Genomic DNA, 21,322 nt, shown 5'->3' with positions numbered 1-21,322 from the left:
AAGACTGGGCCTCACAGGAAAACAAAGAAATGAGGATAAGTGATGAGCGAGTACAAAGGAGAAGAACGAAATGCCATAGAGGAAAGAATAAGAAACACAGCATGGGGAGCTGCCACAACTGAAATTGGAAATGACGATGTGGGCCTGAAGGGTATGGAATAACAGTTACTAGCAATGAACAGTTTAATCTGCTACAGCGAATTGATCCAAAAATATAGTGACCGTCTGTGGGCCGGTGAATGGTCTGGGCAGCTCTGCCCCACTAGGTCATTCAGGGACCCTGATTCCCTCCAGTTTATGACTCATGATGTTTCCGGTGCTGTCGTCATTCACATGGTGCAGCTTGGGTTGCCGCAACATCCTGTGTCCAGCCCATCAAAAGGGGATGAGAATGTCAATGGAAGGCAAGTGATTTCCTCTTAGAAAGTGACGTGCAAGATGCTCCTATCACGTCCATGCTTCCTCCATTGTTGAGATCTGAGTCACATGACTACCCCCAAGCTGCAAAGAAAACAGGAAAAATTAGACTCTAGCCAAGAAGCCTCTGACCAGGACGGAAGGCATATATGGGAACCCACTAGTGGTCATCACAGAGAATATGTGGCAGACGCCCTCTGACCAGAGAAAATAAAGACAGAAGATAATCCCTTCTGTTTTATAGCAATTTATTTTACGGTGTTCTGTCACATAACTTCTTGCATTTTATCTTCATACTAATTCTACAGAGTAGGCAGATCAGGGTTTATAGTAAGGAAATGCATATAAGGAAAATGTGGTCAAAAACCCCACATGGATGGATTGAGACTCAACCCCACATCCAGTGGAGATACAGCAGGTGGCCAGACAGCCGAAGAGGAGGACTTCTTCTGATTTTCCATCTGAGAAAAGTCATCTAGAAACCGCCATACAAAAACAAATACATACAAACGAATTCGAATTCACAAAATTAAATAAGTGGAAAACATTTAACCAATTAAATTTTCCATTTTTTAAAAAAATAAATTTGTAGCATTTGTGCTTCTGAAGTTATTAAAGCTTAAAACGGAACAGAGACTTTTGGGACACCATTGGATCACATGGATGGTTATCTAATAAAATTCTTGCCAGTGCAAAACACTCAGTAGTCTGGTTTTATTCTTTTCTTTTTTTTTAAAGTTTATTTATTATTGCGAGACAGAGAGACACAGAGTGTGAGCAGGGGAGGGGGCAGAGAGAGGGGGAGACACAGAATCCAAAGCAGGCTCCAGGCTCAGAGCTGTCAGCAGAGAGCCCAACGCAGGGCTCGAGCTCACAAACTGTGAGATCATGACCTGAGCCGAAGTCGGTAGCCTAACCAACTGAGCTACCCTGGCGTCCCAGGTTTTCTTCTTTTAATTAGATTTGTTGTTTTTGGTTTGGGTTTCCGTTCTGGTTTGGTGAAAGAGGGAAGTAAGTATGTAGTGGACTGTGCATTCATTTATATCCACTGGCCCTGATAAGCTAAGTTTCAAGTCCTGTATCTCATAATAACTACATTGTATAATAATTTAATGTAATATGAAGAATGTAATAATTGGTAAAATTTATCATACTAAAATTATGAAAGTATGTTGGTGAAACTGCCTCATATAGAAATAAAGTATATACAAACCTGTGAAGCATTAACATCTAATGTACATTAGTCTAGTGCTTTTATTCATTTATTTTATCATTCACTTTTTTTAAAAATTTTTTAATGTTTATTTTTGAGAGAGAGACAGTGCGAGCTGGGGAGGGGCAGAGAAGGAGGGAGACACAGAATCCGAAGCAGGCTCCAGGCTCTGAGCTATTAGTACAGAGCCCAATGTGGGGCTCAAACTCACAAATAGGGAGATCATGACCTGAGCCAAAGTCAGATGCTTAACCGGCTGAGCCACCTAAGCTTTTAGGTGCTTTTAGATTTCAGTCATTCCTTTCATGTATCCATATTATCCATATTTGCTTGTTCAGAAAAGGTGAATTCTATTCTGTGCAATTCCATATCTCTGCATCTAATACACACAGAAAATGTTTTTTTCTGATTTAGAAAATTAAGATTATTATTAGAGTTTTATTCACACACAACAGGATTAAAGCATTAATTTTTAAGTGTTTACAAGTTTTGATATTCATTTTCAATAGGATGGTAAGACAGCAAAAATGTTTTAAAAGTCTCAGTGTTCAATTTCTCCCTTTCCAGATGTGAACCTGGAGCCTTACATGATGTATGAGTATAGAATTTCTGCATGGAATAGCTATGGGCGAGGATTCAGCAAAGCTATTAGAGCCAGGACCAAAGAAGATGTGCCTGAAGGAGTGAGTCCCCCTACGTGGACCAAAATGGATAATCTCGAAGATGTAATCATCTTAAATTGGAAGAAACCTATACAACCAAATGGTATTAAGCCATTTTTAAAATTGAAATAACATAATCCAGTAACTTTATAAGGAAATTGAAATGAGTGTAATCTACATTTAATAGGCATGCATCTAACCATTAGAAATTATTTGCTGGTAAAAGGAACTGTAGGTATGTGCCTACTGATCTTCCTTTTTGTAAAATAGGACCTGCAAATTTTTAGTCCCCCAATTTTTTCTTGAATCCTAGAATACATCTGAGCTCTTTCAAACAAAGACTGTTAAAGGAAAGCAAAATAGTTTTAATATTGAAGGTAATTTTGCTTGGCAGTAGGGGGAAATAAACATATATGTCTCTTTAATTGTCTGTGTCCAGAGTGCCTCTCTTCGGTAAGAGTGCATGTCATTGCTCAAACACAGCAAAAACAATAGCAAATTAAAAGTAAATAATGCTATATTATCCCATTTCCTTAGAATTCCAAGACATGTTAAGTTGTTTGCAAATAGTTAAAAGGACATGATACTCAAATCTGGGCATTTCTCTGCCTCTTTTAGGTCCTATTATTTACTACATTCTTCTCCGAAATGGAATTGAATGCTTTCAAGGAACATCACTGAGCTTCTCTGATACGAAGGGAATTCGGCCATTTCAGGAATATTCATACCAGCTGAAAGCATGCACGGTTGCTGGCTGTGCCGTCAGCAGCAAGGTAAGGGCAGGTACCTAAACTCCAGACAGAAGTAGCCAGGATGAAGACTATCTGGATATTCAGGTCGTGAATGATTTTTCCAACGGCAGAAAACAATATCCCCACCGATGCAGTGTTAAGTAGGGTGCCATCTCAACCGACTACTAATCCTCATGCCTGAAAGGAGAGATCACTGAAATTTATCAAATTTATGCAAATATAAATGTTTCATTAATTAAAAAATAAAAGAAAACTTGAACCAGTGTTACCCTTTTTTATCACATTTTTCCTCTGCCAACTATTTTTAGATGATCTTCCATAAATTCATAATAATTATCAAATCATTCTTCAGTTTAAAAGGGTTTCTATTTAACCATCACTTCAACAAGGATGACCTGCTCTTGAAAAACAGAGAAAGGGGCAAAAGAGCCTGGCATAGAAAATAATCTGATACCAAAACTCTTGCTACAACCTGGCAAGAAACGATGAGGACCCGAATTCATGCAACAGGGGTCAGAATGGAGAACGTCAAGAAGATACAACAGATATTGGGGGACAAAATCTACAGGGCTTGGTGTCAACAATACGCAGGGGAATAAGAGGAAAGGATCACGGATATATTCGAGATCTCTAGCTTGAGCAAATTATAGATCACGGTGCCATTCTGCTAGCAAATAAAAAAAGTTAAAGGAAAATCTGAACGTAGAGAGTAAGATTCAAATTTTAAAAGCTTTTAAAAATGTACTTAAAAGAAGGAGCAGGTAGCAGAATGGTGGAAGGAATTATTATTTGGCACCTCAAGTGAAAATCCAGTCAGAAGCTGGATTACAAAGTGATTGAATCTTCTAGAAAGATCTTTCTAGATCTAGAAAGATCTAGAAAGCAAGGAGTTTGAAAAGAGTCATTAAGGAGAATAGAGAGAGAGAGAGAGAGAGACAAAAACAAGAACACAGACAATGAACACTGGGAGCGCTCCTGAGAGCAAGAGCCCACAGATGAAACTGGAAAGAAACAAACAATTTAGGAGGAAAATAAAGAGAGAGTCATTTCACAGAAGCCAACCTAGTCAGAGTAAACTCAGGAGAAACAAACACACAGCGGCTCTGATTCCTTTCACGCCGTTACAACTTTAGAAGAGCATCATCTTCTCACACTGTTCCGGAACCATCCAAGTAAAACATTCAGTCAGATGGATCAGCCGCAGTGCATATGCGCAGCTTTTTATTCAACAGACCTCCAGAAACATCTCTGAGCGTGCCACAATTTAGACAGATGGCAGCTGATTGGCCCAATCAAAAGTTATGGTCCGAACGTTCCTGGAACAATTCTGTGCTCTTTTTACGTAGGTGCAGCTCCTGTCTACCAGATGCCAGAACAATTGGTTAAAAAGTGAAAGCAGAGTTAATTCTGTGAAAAAAGAAATGCAGCTAACTTTTGTTCAAAATTATATTTTGATAATGCTGAATGCATGACTGGTGGATTGATCCTTTTTTCCTTGTCTACTCAGTTCTTTTTCTAGAACACTGGCACGGGCACTGTTAAGTCATCCTGGGTTATCACAGGAAGAATACCAAAAAAAAAAAAAAAAACAACCTGCCCATTTATACTGTTCAAAGCATATTATATGCAAGCAAGTTCAGATGTGGGTTTTGCTTCATATTTACTGGTGCTTAAAATGTACAAAATCAGGCTGTTAAAATGCAAAGACACTGATGAGCCATATGGAAGAGAGTTATCAAGAGTTTTCTAGTAAGACAGTCTGCCAGCCAGATTTTCTTTGCTTAAACTGAGGGCTGTGCTCTGTCATCAAAATTGTTGTTGAACCTGTTGTGATAAATGGTAGTCTGAGACTTATGGAATGTATTCAAGGTCAGATTTCATTGTTTAAATAGGATGGGAGGAAAAGCATAAAAAAGGGGGGACTGTTTCTCCAAGCCCCTGCTAATGATATGCCAGGCCAGACAACAACATTTTAAAACAAAAGTGACATTCTCATTGATCAGGATACGTAGCGTACTATTACCATAAATTGCTGTTGAACTCATGTTTTCAGGTAGTTGCAGCTACTACCCAAGGAAGTCCACAGAGTGTCCAGCCACCGAGAGTCACGGCGCCCAGTTCGGAGTCTCTGCATTTGAGCTGGAGTGTCCCCGAGAAGCCAAATGGCGTCATTAAAGAGTACCAGCTCAGGCAGGTTGGGAAAGGTCTCATCTACAGTGGCACCGCTGACAGGAGGCAGCATACGGTCACAGGTGAAAAAAAAAAAAAAAAAAAAAAAGGAAAACCTACCGGAAGAGTCTGTCATTGTGGTTAGGGGGGCAAAGCATCCCAGGGGTGTGCATTTGATATATGAGGTCACTTCGAAAGGACGTGTTCTCCTGACATATGGTCAGGTCCCACTTATCCATGCTAATAGAAGAGCCCACACTGGCAGCAATAAGCCACAACAGCAGATAACTTCAGAAATAATTTATATTTGGCTTTGATATGCATTATGTGTAGGGTTTTTGCATCAGTATTAACTTTTTTTTTTCTCAGACAAACGGTAAGATGCATTTTCATTCCCCAAGGATATACTCATAGATAATGGGACTGGGATAGCCAAGAATGCACTGGAGAACAGGGTGAAATCAGCCAGAGGCGAGCGTTTATCTACTGAGTGGGTAACTAATACACAGAATAGTTGACAGGTGACTGTTTGTGACAATTTGTTATTATGAACATTAATTAATAGTAATTGTATTATTTTTATTGCTAGAGCATTTATTATAGTTAACTTTCATAATAATATAATGGTACAATATAATAGTATAATGTCAGATAATTACTAGAAGTCATTATAATAATAATTAACATGTTTTGGTTTGAATGTCACTTCTGAAGAGAAGAGAGGCATCTTCTGACTTCCCCAGTCTAAGGAAGTTTCTCTAATACGCCACCACATCCCCTTGTCTTATTTTCATCATGGACCTCTCACTGCCTGAGAGTGCTTGGTTTTTCTTTGCTTTTTATGTCTCCCCCCACTGGGATGTAAGCTCCAGAATTGCAGAGGTCTTCTCTACCTAGTTCAATGTGGTACTTCTGGCACCTAGAACAGTCCTTGACATGGTTCACAGATGCCAAACAAATGTTCATAGATGCCAAACAAGTGAATTGCACACGAGCCACTTGGCAGGCACTACAGACCTATGGGGGAAAGAGAGGTATTACTCCCATTTTACAGAAAAAGATACTTTGAGAGATTAAGTAATTTAGTTCATTCTTTGGATCTACCGAATCATGGCAAACAGTTGTGTAAACTGAGATTCTGAGACCATAGGCAAGAGGTTACAAACTTACTCCGCACCACCCCCCTTGTCAGAAGCTTCCCTCCAAGGCCTCCCGAGTGAATGTTCTTCTTTCTTTGGACCCCGTACCTTGCAGGGAGCATGGATGCTAGAGGTAATGAAACTCATAAAGAAGCACAGAAAGGTCTGGAAGAGTGTGGCTGAGTTTTCCTCAGAGAAGGAACCAGTTATACTATGTAGGTGGAAAAATCAATTCATCGTGATTTGCTCTTAATTCTACAATTCCCTGACACACAAGCAGGCATTCATTGACAGATGTTTTCAATGACTTGACCACTGTTTTCCAGAAGTGCCATAAGCCTGCAGAAGGTGCTTAATAAATATTTGCAGACGCGCACATTGCATTCCTTATCTGAAGGTCCTGAGCTGGATCAATGATAATGCAGATGGAAAAAGCCCTCATCAATTCAGATTATTAAATTTATTTCTTCTATCTCATTTCACTGAAAGTGAGATTGATCACCAGTAGTTGAAATACTGTTGTTTTGCAAAACACAACTTTACATTTATATTGTGCTTTATAATTTTAAAGAACCATTTCCATTTGGACACATTTGATTCTCATTACATCCCTGTAAGTGGGGGATGTTTTTAATATCCACACTTAAAAGATGAGGAAGGAAAGTGACATACTCAGGGTGCCCAAGGCATTCCCTGCCTCCATCTATAAGGAAATCAGAGTACTGTTTCATTCTTTGAAAAAAAAAAAAAAAACTGTTGCCCACTTGCTGTGTTGGAGGTAGTACAGTAAGTGCTCTAAACTAAGATTGCTGCTCTCAGGAAGCGCCCAGTAATAGGGGACACTGAAAAGTTAAGAACTAATTGCAAATACACCACAAAGGATTCAACAGCAGAACTCTAAAGAATGCTGCCGGGGGAAATCAAAACAATGACTTGGAGTGGAAAATGAAGTGTCAATTACAGAGTGTGGAAAGCCATTTAGACTTTGTATCAGTAAAGGTTTCACAAAAAAACTGGGATACAGTGTTACAGAATGTTTCTCTCCCAGTATCTGTCCACTGAACCAGCATGGACTTTGAACTGTGAGCTGTAGTGGTTTGCATTTTTTTAAAACCAGCATTGACTTGACTTGCTGACAGACTAAACCCTAACGCGATGTTCAAACCAACAGGATTGATAGACTCATCAATTACAAGATAATTGGAAAGATTTTTCTTTAAAACACCCTCTCTCTCCCCAGGTCTTCCTTTCATTGTCATTTTTAATGAATATTTTCATCCCAGAGAGGATTTCATACACGTAACTTGATGCAGAAGTTCTCTTTTATTAGGATAAATATTTTAAAGTTTTTCTATATGATTTTGCTTTCTATAAGATCACAAAATGAAAAGAAGACTTTGGAATTCATGCGGTTTGTCCCTCTGTACCGTTTAAATAGATTTAGAGAGTACTCCACTCAGGCAATACAGCCCTACAGAGAAATATGTCTTTGTTGAATGAAGAAGAAAACTCTCGTTCAGCAAAACCTGACCAAGTACAGAGCCTCCCATATGCGGTTCCTATGGGACGGCAATGGTGCTAGGCGTTAGGTAATCTAAAACCTGAGATGTATGTTAGCGTTCACATGTCTTATCTGCCAGGAAAAAATCAGTTCTGTAGCTCACTGACTGACCAAATTCACTATGGATGTATTTTATGATATGAATGACTGTTTTATTGAGTTCGTGGAATGAACTAAAATAATCAAATTTATTTTACATCGCATCCCAAATGTTTGATCGAAGAGCTGCCTGTACCCGCTGGGATAAATGTTTTGACTTTCTCATCATTTCCAAAACGTTGGCATTTTCTAAGTAACCGTCAAACGCTAATGAAGCTGCACCCGGAGTCATTCTGGAGCCTGAAATCTAGGTCCTTAGAAATGACAGAAGGGGAAGCAGGCACCTTGCCTCAGCCCCATTGTCTCCATGCTTATTTTTAATTACCTCAAAGCTTTAGAAACATGATCCCGTAAATGCTTTGTGGGAATAGTGGCGAAGGCACTCATCATGTGAAATCCATAAATTGCTTATAATCCTCTCAAGATGTTAAAAAAAGCATTAAGTAATTGAAGACAGGAAGTCCTCAGTTAATTATTTAGAGGTGTTATCAATGCTTTAAGTAAACTGAAGCATTTTCTGCTATCTCACTGAGCTGAATACCATGGGGACGAAGGAGGAACAGCCATCATCTTCTCATATTCGCTAATGCAAACAGCACATGGCAGCTTGTCAATAAAAGACCTTTTCATATCATTTATTACTAAACAGGTCCACCATCCCGCACAGAACAATCAGGATGTCAGTTATGGGCATTGTTTCTCTTCAGGTTACCATGGCTTTATGGATGGTCCTCCTAGTGTGGGCACTGGGGCAGAAGAGATGGAGAAAGGATTAACTAAATAATTAGGGCCACTGAGAACAAAATGAATTAATCATGTCCTCTTTCGCAGCAGATTTGATAAGGGCTTATGTGTCTCTTAACTCAGGGAGAAGTGTTTTCAAAATAATCTATTAAAAGTTGCTTATCATTGCATTTTACTTAAAAAGGGAAGACCCACCAGCGTTAAGTTAGCAAGGACAGAACAATCTGCCTTTCTTTTGCATCTTCCGAGAAGCTCATGAAAACCTGTGCTAAAATAGCATGTGCCCTAACAACGCAGGTTGTAGCCCACGTGCACTACTCTAGTGTAGTGAAACAGACATCCTACCCATCATTTCTGGGAAAAAAAAAAAAAAAAAGGAGAACATACTTTGAGCATCAATATCACAAAATGTGGAAATTCTTTATAAGGGGATTTTACATTTAGATAACTCTGCTATGTACTTCCATAGTATCCAACACTTGGTTCTCAGGACATTTATTAGACTTTATCACAATATCCTTTTTCTTGTCTTTATTCCTGAGCTAGTAGGTGAAGCTTTTTAAGGACAGAGACAGTAGCCTCCTGCTTTCCCTTGTATCACTTATACTGTGATAGGCATCTATCGTAGCACTTAACATATTGAGTATCCAAAAGTATTTGTTGAGTGAGTAGATATTAAATAGGAAACTAGTGTCTGAATGTTTTTATTCCATTTTGATTGAGTACAAAAATCAGACTGTCAAATACATCTAGGTCTCAGGCAGGAATGGCTACATCATTTTCAGGGCCCAGGGCAAAATGGCAACATAGGGTCCTTTGTTCAAAAATCATTAAGATACAACTCAACATTCAAAAAAACAAATAATGCAATTCAAAAGTGGGCAGAAGACATAAACAGACATTTCTCTAAAGGAAACATACAGATGGCCAAAGACACATGGCCCCTCAACATCATTCATCATGAGGGAAATGCAAATCAAAACTACAATGAGATATCACCTCACACCTATCAGAGGGGCTAAAATAAACAACACAACAAACAAGTGTTGGCAAGGATGTGGAGAAAAAGGAACCTTCATGCACTGTTGGTGGGAATGCAAACTGGTGCACTCCTGTGGAAAACAGTGTGGAGTTTCCCCAGAAAACTAAAAACAGAACTAGCCTACAATCTGGTAATCACACTATGGGGTATTTGTCCAAAACATGCAAAAACATTACTTTAAAGGGATACATGCACCCCTGTGTTTACTGCAGTTTTCTTTATAATAGCCAAATTGTATAAACAGCCTAAGTATCCATCAGTAGATGAATGGATAAAAAAATTTGAGATATATATATATATATATATATATATATATATATATGTAAAATTTGATTTTATATATGTGCACACACACTGGAATATATACAGCCATAAAAATGAAATATTTCCATGTACAACAACATGGATGGAACTAAAGAATATGACGCTAAGTGAAATAAGTCAGTCAGAGAAAGACAAATACCATATAATTTCACTCATATGTGCAATCTAAGAAACAAAACAAATGAACAAAGAGGGAAAAAAGAGAGACAAACTAAGAAACCGATCCTTGGTTATAGAAAAGAAACTGGTGGTTGCCAGAGGGGGGATTGGGGGCGCTGGGTGAGATAGGTGAAGGGATTGAGTACATTCACCACAATGAGCACTGGGTAATGTACAGAAATGCTGAATCACTGTATTGTCCACCTGAAACTAATATAACACTGTATGTTAACTATACTAGAATTAAAAGTAAAAACTTAATAAATTTTTTTGAAAAGAATATAGTTTTCAAAAAAGAATCATAAAAATTTTTTAAAACCAGAGCATGGAATCAAGCCTCAGTCCCACCTAGAACCACCTGGAATTTTGGGTACTCTACAGGTCACACACCCATTGAGCCAGCCTTGATCTCTGGCAATCTGGATTGATTGACAGCATGTTTCTTGAACCGAAACAGGAAGCAAACTCAGGCAGTGATCGTATCCCTGGAACAGCTCCGGGAGCTTCTCTTCCGTGGTTCTATGCATTGCTTTACACTGCGTGGGCCCCAGCTACCAAGCATCCGACCTACAAAAATAGATACGACAATTCATTTTATTTTCATTTTTCCAACTCTGAGGAGAACTTTGTGCCTGGATATTTGCAAAATGAAAAATCAATACTTGCAGAGCATCAACCACTTTTGTATACTTTTAAAAATCATTCTTATAAAGAGAAGATTACAGCCAAAGAATTACGGCCCACAGCTGCCTGGACATTAATATTTAAAGAAAAAGAATCTTTCCCCTGAAATCCCAGATACTTTTAGGTTCTTTGCCTGTGCAATCTTTGTTTCTGTTTTGTTCCAAGAGTTCTAAATAACTCCTGCTCTCTCTGCAATATATGTTCTTGTCGAATATTTGAGCAGCATCAGACTTAGCTGTCTCCTGATGCCTCACTTTGTTTCCAGAGAACACTCAGACTGAAAATATAGAGTAAAAGTGGCTTTTGTCTAGTATAGCACCAGACTCCAGAGAAGAAAACTATTTATTAGAACGGCTTTACAAAAAGCAAAAGCAAGGGTTTTTTTCTTGGACTATCTTAGTAATCGTTTTAATGTTGATCTGTATTTAGAAAGAGAGTCTGCCAAGAAGTAACTTACCTGGGAAGTGCTTCTTGGGATGAATCTGACTACTATGATATTGGGGAGGGGGGCCTAAACCATGGCTTGAAATTTCACACACAAAAAAATTGAGTCAAGAAACACTTAAGCTTGTAGCAAGCAGTCAGAAGCAAAAGTCATGAGGTTCTCTCATAGGCATTTGCCGTGCAAGAGTCCTTTTGTTTTGATGTTTTGATGCCCCGTTCATGAGCCGTCAATTGAACTTGTACTTTGAAGCATTGATACAGGAAGCATTCCTTTCCAATGGCTCACAAATGGGCAAGAAACAGGCTTGACTAACTGGGATGCGTGGCTCCTGAGACGGTGGAGGGTGGTACTGTCACGAAAAGGGGACTCTAGCATGTAAGCTCCTAACACATTTTTTAATCAAATTTTGTAAAACACTCATAATGTAAATGCGTGTTAGAAGTCTCTAAAGCAATTCCACAATATCTTCATGTTCCATTTTTGAACATCCAGATTTTCACATAGAATTATCAATTTAAAGTGGAATCCTGCTATAAGTCTATCCATCATGGCCAAGGTTGCCAGTGGGTGCTGAAAGTTTCTGGGAATCTCCATGAACAGAGATGCTCTGAAGGTGATCACTTAGTGAGATCCAAGGCAGCTAAGGGCAGAAAGAAGCGTTTCACATCAGCAAGACTCAATGTAGATTCACGTGGGCCCTGGCCAAACATCCAATTTGGGTGAATTAGTGCCAGGACCAGCTTCTTGCCCAAAACGTGTACAATATCTGATAACCACCTACCACAAAGTTTTTAAAGAAACCAAGAATCTCAGCCCTTGAACTAACCACTGACCATATGATTGAGGAACTTGCAGAATTACATATTTTGTAGGATTATTTGGTAATTCTTTAGAAAATAGCAGATGACATTATGGAATAGCCCAATGAATGCTTTGAAGTAGCACTTACTATCTCAAATTATAATGGACAAAATGCCTTTCCCTGACTATTTATCTGGAGATTAAAAATTAGAAACAAACTGATATTCATAAAATATATCAAATGTCAGGGCACCTAGGTGGCTCAGTGGGTTAAACGTCTGACTCTTGGTTTCGGCTCAGGTTATGATCTCACTCTTTCGTGGGTTGAATCCCTGCATCAGGCTCTGTGCTGGCAGTGTGGAACCTGCTTGGGATTCTCTCTGTCTTTCTCTCTCCCTCCCTTTCAGCCCCTCCCCCACTCACACTGTCGCTTTCTCTCTCAAGATGTATAAATACACTTAAAAAAACAGTATATCAAATATAACTGACATTGACATAGGCATTGATTCTGTTTTCCAAATCATATTTTTATGATTCATAGGTAGACTTTGGCAGTCCTTTTTAACACACATTTACTCCTGAATGTAATGTTACTTGAAAGTGTAATTATAATGAGTTTTGTTATAGTATGCTTCTTTCCTCTAAAAGAGAACATGATTCCCTGTAGGGAAATTCAGGTAATTTGCAGCCACCATAATCTCCACTACACTGAAATGTTAAATGCTTGGCTTTTCTCCATGCATTTGCCTTTCTCTTCTCTACAACTACTATCTCCTACTCTTTTAATTCAATGCCGAGCACTTGAATGATGTTTTCTTTTCTCCTTCGACTCTTGGACTTCAGGATTAAGCTACGGTCAGAATGGTCCCTCTGAGACATCTCTTTATTTCCCTCTTCTCATCCTGATCAATTCATGAGTCATTTTCAGTTGGTGTGCCCTTTTCATTGCCTGTTACTAATATTTCATATATATCTCATTTTAAGGACTACCAATAGAGACTTACTTAAAATGGCAGCAAATTCCAGTTGAAATGTGTTGATTTTATTGAGTTTTACAGAGTCATATATATGAAAGGTCATCCAGTTCATGTAAATCATTTATGCCTGATGGCAGTCGATGCTTTCCTTACAGATTATTTCAACCAAGCCTCTTAGTAAGTTAGTCTTCTGACAATATGAAAAATGCAAGACCTAAGAAATAGGATGTAGACAATTATGGATTCAGATATTGCCTTCCCTCAAGGTAGCCGGTAGCCCAATTAGGCAGTCAATACCATCATGCCCACAGCATACAGTTATGGAAACTGAGGCACCTAGAGTTCAGAAAACTGACCCATGACGGTGTTAATAAGTAAGAAGGTAAAGGATTAGAACCCAAAAGAGTCTAACTTCACATGCTTCTCTCCTAACAGCGAGGCTACACTCCTTTGGTACATGAATTGTAGAAATATTCAAAATGGAAATACTTAAATATACATTCCCACTTGGAGATGTGTATATATATACATACATACATACACACACACATACATACATACATACATACATATACACCGAAAGTTTCACTGGGCTTTGAGCTACTTATGTCATTATTTTCCTTATGTGTCAGAGGCCTGACCCTGTTTCTCTGGCCCACACTTCTAGCCTGGGTGCCCAGACTTCTGACCTCACCTAAGCTGATCTCTGTAATAATAGATGAGTTCCTCCAACTCTCTATGCTTCAACTCCCTTACCTGTTAAATGAGCAGATAATTGCAGTGACCCAGGGGGTTTAGTGAGGGTTTTGATTGTGTTAATATCCAGGAAGTCACAGGAGAAGGTCTGCAAGTGGTGTTCAGTAAATTTCAGCTCGTATGTTATTTATGTAACTGAGTAATCAACTTCTTTAAAAGTAACTCCATTTCTTATAAAATATATTTGATTAATGCACAGAGTCCAGTGGAAAGAGTAAAAATGGAACAACAAAATCCCCTGAGTTTTATTTTTTGTTTTACTTTATACTTCTTTTTATTGCCTTGATGTTTGAACTAAACGCTTTCAACATATTTCTTTCATTTTAAGAACGACTGCAATGGTTTCTACCACTTTTACATCTTTCAGATACTGTTTCATCTTCAAAGTCATTCACAAATTTCAATGTGCTTGGCTGCAGCTCTTATGTGATGGGAGGGCACAGGGCTTGGTATTAAAGTTGTGGGTTTGTCTCCACCCCAACCTGAGAGCTCCATTCACTGTGTGAACATTTGGTTCTCTGAGCCTCAGTATTTTCTTACCTGTGAGGCAGGAATAATTATTCCTGTCCTGGTGATATTCAAGGTGAAACCTCTTCACTTTTTCACCAACCCTTTTCATGTTGTTGCTAATTCTGTCTCCCAGAATCTCATAACTAACTATTTCTAACATGCGTAGGGTAATCACAGCTGCTCATGGTCCCCTTATGTAACATACAAGAATCTGAACTTGTGTGCCACTGTGACATTATTAGTAATTATAATATTAATATCATTTAGAACTCTTTTTCTTGCAAGTTACGGAAAACTCAGTTCAAGCAGGCTTAACAAATGGGCATTAAGTGGCTCATGTAAATAAAAAATCAGATGTAGACTCAAGGCTATGAGATGAGGTTTCCAGGACCCAATTTCTTTTCACCTCTAAGTTCTCCATTCTCAAGCACTATGTGGTGAACAAAGAACTACCAGCAGTAAAAATGAAAGTTTGAGTTCAAGGCCTACTTTCCATTAGCCTAAATGAGGTCACATAGTCAATTCTGAGCAGCTAACATTGCAAAAGGAATGTGGAACTGTGTCCAGGAGTAGTCAATCCAGGTGGAGAAAATCCTAAACAAAGCACAAAGACTTGTAGTAGCCAAAATACTGGTTTCCACAAGGAAACCTTGAGTTCTGTTATAAAAGGAAGTATGAGTGTACTCTGAAAGATAAACATAGCAGATGTAGAGTTGCATGACACAGGCTGGCAAATGTGAGTTGAAATGAGCCGAATATTTCTACCTATGTTCCATATGGCTCTTTAAATTGGCCACCATATTCATATTTCAGGGCTAGACACAACCCTTGAGGACAAACTACTAGTGAATTAGATTAAGCCCATTGTCCTTCCTTCCTTCACTTAAGGCCCCATGCCTCCCACTCTTGCCTTTCTTGCCCTTCCATCTTTGTTTTCTTTCCCTAGTTCCTCACATCCCCTCCTCCTGAATGGTGATGACTTTGAAGTCCTCTGATTTCCCAAAGTAGGCTCTCTACCCAGCGTTCAGTTCTACCTCCTCTCCCCTTGATTCTGGTACCCCAGTAGCTTCAAAATATTCCTCTGCTAGACCTGGCCCCATGCTCTGCAAGGCCAACACATACCATCCAATTTAAACACCTGTAACAGACTCCCTGGCACACCTTCCTTAATCTATCAAAAATTCCTAACTGGCTAGCTACTCCGTTGCTGTACTGTCTTCTAGTGTTCTTGGCTATATATAAAGTGGATACCACTCAGCTCAGTTCAGAAAGATTCTGTAGGGAAAGGACAATTTCTATTTTTATATACATCAATTTTCTTTTTAGCGACTATCCTTATTGCAAATACCCTCAATCCTCTCATCGACTTTAGTACACCTCTGTGGTGACAAATTTCCTCTCCTTTTTCTAAGATGCATCCTAAAATATTTTTCAATGGTCATTGCATGTCGTATATCAGACCAGCTAGAACACAAAATGAAGAAGAGAATTGGGTCTCATTTGGGGAGGGGGGAGCATTTTATTTGTTTGTTTTTATTTAATAAGAAAATTCCAGAGAAAGAACAAGCATTGCTTCACTTTTACCAGCCATACTTAGGCATTTGGAAAAAAGTCTATAAAATATTTATTGTTTACACATCACATTAATTTTTGTATTATTTTAATAATATTCTGTAACTAGAAAACAATTGCCTACACAGTGAAGTAGATGTTGGGGGCTGAGATACTCATGGATTTATGAGGAAGGGCCTGTTTGGTCCGATAACACTTTGGATGGACATCATGAACAGGATAGCCTGACATTTTATGGAGCACTTTCATGGGCTTTGTGTTCTTTAAACAGTATTTAACAAACATCAAGCACTTACAACTGGAAAAAAATGATTAAAAAAGGAAAACACTCAGAGACATAAACCTTACTCTCAAAGGGCTTACATTCTAAGCGAGAAAGTAAGATATTCAGGTGAATTGGTATTACAAGGGTCAAGGTCCCCTTTTTCAGTAGCAGGAGTAAAGAGGGAGCATCACCAGGCTAAGTCAGTCCGCCACTGCGGTCTCTGACCTTCATTCTTAGATGATTCCTCCCTTTTTCTTTTGATCTCTCTATTTTATAATCTTTAGCATTTTCCCATAAGCTTTTATCAAACATATATGGCTTCAGTGGGGCTTAGATCTTTCATCACATTTCTTATCTACAAATCAAGTAAATATCAAAATTATGTAAATCCCCCATAGCAACCAAATAGAAGATTGCAATCAAATAAGTATCTGAATCTTATCACTAAATTGATGTGGAAACACAAAGGGCTTTGAAGCTGAATCCTGGAACAGCTCCAGCTGCAGAACATTATTGCTTTAGCAGAGAACCCAGACTATTGCTCTAACTCTAAATGAACCAGTTAATTTTTTCGTTTGTTTAACCAGCACCTACTTTGTGCCTGCCATTATTTGAAGGATACAGTGGTATCTTTTAGATATAGTATCTTTTAGTGCTTTTTTGGAGCTTATGTCCTAGAGGGGGAGACAAACAATAAATAAACAGATGTAATAAAACAGCAGATAATGTTGAGGGCTATGGGAGAAGGAAGTAATTTGAGGGAATATGAAGTGATGGATGTAGTATGTCGATAAAGTGGCCGAAATCTTTTAAAATGTAGTGTTTGAGGAGAAATCTGCATAAAGCAAAAGAGTGGCACAGGAATGTCTCTGGAAAAACTCCCCTGCCAAATGAGCAATATATATATAAAAATGTAGTTCAGTATTCATGAAAAATTAATATAATAATTATATATATTAGCCCAATTATTTGACATATAGATGAAGTCCTATTCTTTAAGAAAAGGAAAATTTTTGACCTTTGGCATTGTTTGAATTTTTCCAAGAATCAAGGGAAGAAGCTTTAGCCGCCATATGCTCCTTGTCAAATGCTGCTGAGTCTTAAGGTTGCTTCTGGTCAAATAAAGTAGTTCTCTAGGTAACCCATTTAATCTTCTCAAAAGCCTTCAAACCTAGCTGCTATGTTTTCCATCTTTAAAGATCAGTAGATCAAGGCAAAGAGAAGCTAAGTTACTTGCCCAAGGTCATCAGCTAAGGAGTAGTGAGGTCTAACAACATGCAACTTCTACTATAAATGGCTTGCCATTCTTATTTATCCTGAGAACTTATTGAACAATTACTGGGCTGTGTCATATTCTGAATACAATAAACACTATTCCTTCATCAAATTATGTTCAATCTATGTATAAAGACAAAACCAACATACCTCCAAAACACTACAGAAGTGTGAGATGGTATTCTATTGGCACATATGGTGAAGTAGTGTAAAATTAAAAAAGCAGAGTGGGTTGGTGTGAATATGAGCTAAATATGGCTTGGGGATAAACCTTATTTTGGATCTAACCTTATTTGGATCTAACCTTATTTTTATTTTTTCTACCTCTGTTCATATAAGAAGCTGTTGCAGAAACTGGGATAGTTAGCCTGGAGAAGAAAAGACTCAGGGGGGATTTGATAACTGTCTACAAATATTTGAAGAACTGTCATGTGGAAAAGAAATTAGATTTGTTCTATATCTCCCTAGGGGTGCAAGTGATGGAAAGAAATCACCACAATATAAGAAAGGACTTTTAAACAAAATAAGGAAAACTCTAGAGCTCTAAAGATGGAATGGGCTCTTTGAGAGATGAGTACTCTGATCAACTAGGCAAGGCAGCCTCTTCAATGACCTCTTGTACAAAGGAATCAAGAGAAAGATGGATGGATAGCTGGGTGGATGGATGGATGGATGGATGGATGGATGGATGGATAAATGGATGAATGATTGGATGGATGATGGATGGATGAGTGGATAGATGGATGATATGAATTTTAAGATTTCTGCTAAGGCTGAGAATGTATGATTATCAGAGATAAATGAAATTTCCATTAATACTGAACTGCTTGTGAAGTTCATACCTCCTTTAGAAAATGTTTTCTGCTTTTAAAATTTTGGAAATCATATCTACAACTCCACATGTTACTTCAAGTTCTTAATTGATAATAAATAATCCTCTCAAGATGTACTTTATTTCTTGTTTGCTCTTTCTAGGTCTCCAGCCATACACCAACTATAGCTTCACACTTACAGCTTGTACACCTGCTGGATGCACTTCAAGCAAGCCTTTTCTAGGTCAGACACTGCAGGCAGCCCCTGAAGGTAATTAAAAAATATCCATGATTTGGGAGGAGAAGTTTTCATATGGCATTTTGAAGTGAATTCTATAAACCCTTTCATGTAAAACAAAGAAGGAATAAAGTCGATAGGTACAAAATAAAATTGTATTCTACTCTGCCATTCTTCAGGTTTGGTTCAACTATAAGCCACCCAACACAAATTTTGCTTTCACTTCTTTAAACCTCTTCAGTTTACTTTTCTGTGATAAAAATTATTATACACTTTGATATAAAATTTCTCAAAAAAATCAAAAATCAAACATCTCTGGAATGCCGGTTATATGACAAGGACATGCTCACTGCTGGAGCTGACTTAAATATTCACTATCATGAACTTGTCATCAAGTTGAAGACACAGTACAATTTCCCAAACTTACATAAAGACAGAGAATCTGAAAAGTGATGTTAAGAAAAAATAAGTGTTCAATACTGTGATAACGTATGGTGACGAATGGTGACTGCACTTACCATTAAGTAATGTGCAGAATTGCCAAATCAATATGTTTTACACATGAAACTAATATAACATTGCATGTTTTTGTTGTTGTTTTTTAAATGTTTGTTTTTGGGGGAGAGAGAGAGAGAGAGAGAGCAAGCGCAAACAGAGTAGGGGCAGAGAGAGAGGGAGACAGAAGATCCAAAGCAGGCTCTGCACTGAGAGGAGACAGCCCAGTCCAGGGCTTGAACTCATGAACCGTGAAATCATGACCTGAGCCGAAGTCAGACGCTTAACCCACTGAGCCACCCAGGTACCCCAACATTGTATGTTAACGGTACTTCAGTTGAAAAATGAACAGAATGCTCAGGATAATCTGAACAAGGAGAGATTATAACTCATCATGAAAATCAAAAATATTTTGTGGTGCGAGTGAGTTCTGAGATGGACCATGAAGAACAAAGATTTTAACAAATTCACAATAGAGGAGAGGAAGAACCAAGCACAGACTGAGGACATGTAAAGTGGGGCCATCACCTTGGAAGGCAAATTGGCAATGTCTATTAAATTTAAAATGTTAATTTTCCATGACACAGCAGTTTCACATTCATTGTCTATGTCAGAAAATCACACTTTCAACAAATGCATAAGGAGACACGTACCAGGATGTTTACTGAAGCATTTTTGTTTGTTTATTTAATGGAAAACAGTTGGAAGTAATTTAAATGTCTGTGAGTAGGGGAATTGCTAAATAAATTCAGGTATAGTCACATTATGAAACTCCATGCCTCATTTTAAAAGAATGAGACAATCTAACCATATAAAGAGGAAATTAAAACTGCAATAGTGCACGGTATCTTTTATGTATAAAAATGCTTAGGCAATAATATTCGTTTCTATAGGTAAATAAAAATATAGAAAAAATTCTGGAAGCATATGTACATAACAACGGTTACCAATGGGTTGGGAACTGGAGTGGGTGTTATCATGTACTTTTAGAAGAAAGATAACCTCAGAAGCTTGGGTCAGTGATCAACTAATTATTTTGTTCATCCTTATTGTCTGCCTGTTTTCAATGTGGGGGAAACAGAGGCATACATGAGTTTATAAACAGAAATATAATGTTAATTACCATTGGAGAGTCCTGAACTGCTTGTCCATTACTCTTCTAATGAAAGGGATTGTTGTACCTCAGAATATTAGACCTGAACTTCCTACCAGTAAATGGGGAATAAAATGGAAAATTCCACATATGGGGCATATGGCTCCTCACCAGGATTTCACTAATGATGTTTTCTATATAAAGAATGTTTCATGTCAAAAAGCTTAGTGTTCCTTTGAAAGGAAGAAACCAGCAGTGGATTTTTTGGAAAGGTAAACTATCAAATGGATACTTTGATGATAATGGATAATTTCTAAAGGATCTATCAACCATTTTTGGCTGCAACTCAAACCTGGTAAAATAACAGGGTCTCTTGCTTCAGTGTACTCATCAAATCCGTATATTTAAATTCTTAGAAAATATGCATCTATTTTCCCACCTTTCCCCCCAAAAAATTATTTAAAGAGCTCAGATTTCATGACTGAAAAAATTACATTCAACCACACACGGGAGTGTGAGATGAGAAATATTTTACTTGATTTCTTTTTTTTTTTTAACTTTATGCACCTTTCCTTTAACACAAATAACTGTGCAAAGGAATAATAAACGAAATGGGCTTTCCCCTGCAGAACAAACATGGATTTAGAATCCATTTTCTGGCGGTATAAGTGCCATTTGTGAATAACCTATATGTGACATAAATGTAGTCTGAGTACTTAACTTGGGGGTTGGAAGAGAACAAATCAGGACTCACATTAAGTTCTGTTGTACTGTAAAGTGGAAATAAACATGTTATATCCCATTAAATTAATAATCTAAGCATAACTAATTATAAAATGCCTGAGTAAATCAGACATAGTTTGAAGGTCTCGCACTTGAGTGTCCTAAGTGAATATGGAGAGAATTAAAAGAAACATCGTTTCATAGCCACCCTGAGCTCCTCTTCTCTCATTTTCAATCCAGGGGAAAAAAGTTAATGTATATTACTACCCCATTGATAAGTTGGACATAATTCTCTACAATTTTATCCTCATAGAAAATTGTGTACTTTTAGTCAAATAGGAAGAGTTCAAATTGGATTTTTGTTCCATCTTTTTAGAATTGCTGCCGTACCAGCC

At 38.0% G+C, this 21,322-nt stretch overlaps 1 protein-coding gene across 2 annotated transcripts in view; it reads left to right on the top strand.

Moving 5' to 3' along the window:
• The window catches only part of USH2A (usherin), a 773,795-nt gene that overhangs the window by 615,936 nt on the left and 136,537 nt on the right, over positions 1–21,322 (top strand). For both annotated transcript variants that reach the window (XM_045048458.1, XM_045048459.1), the window contains 4 exons: positions 2,198–2,395; positions 2,911–3,065; positions 5,098–5,296; positions 18,542–18,649. In XM_045048458.1, coding sequence (XP_044904393.1) covers positions 2,198–2,395; positions 2,911–3,065; positions 5,098–5,296; positions 18,542–18,649 — 660 coding nt within the window. The remainder of the gene's footprint in view (positions 1–2,197; positions 2,396–2,910; positions 3,066–5,097; positions 5,297–18,541; positions 18,650–21,322) is intronic.

The sequence above is a fragment of the Felis catus genome, chromosome F1 (genome assembly GCF_018350175.1).
Source record: "Felis catus isolate Fca126 chromosome F1, F.catus_Fca126_mat1.0, whole genome shotgun sequence".
NCBI lineage: Eukaryota > Metazoa > Chordata > Mammalia > Carnivora > Felidae > Felis > Felis catus.
The sequence above is the reverse complement of the archived record's forward strand: the minus strand, read 5'-3'. Positions and strand labels throughout refer to the sequence as shown.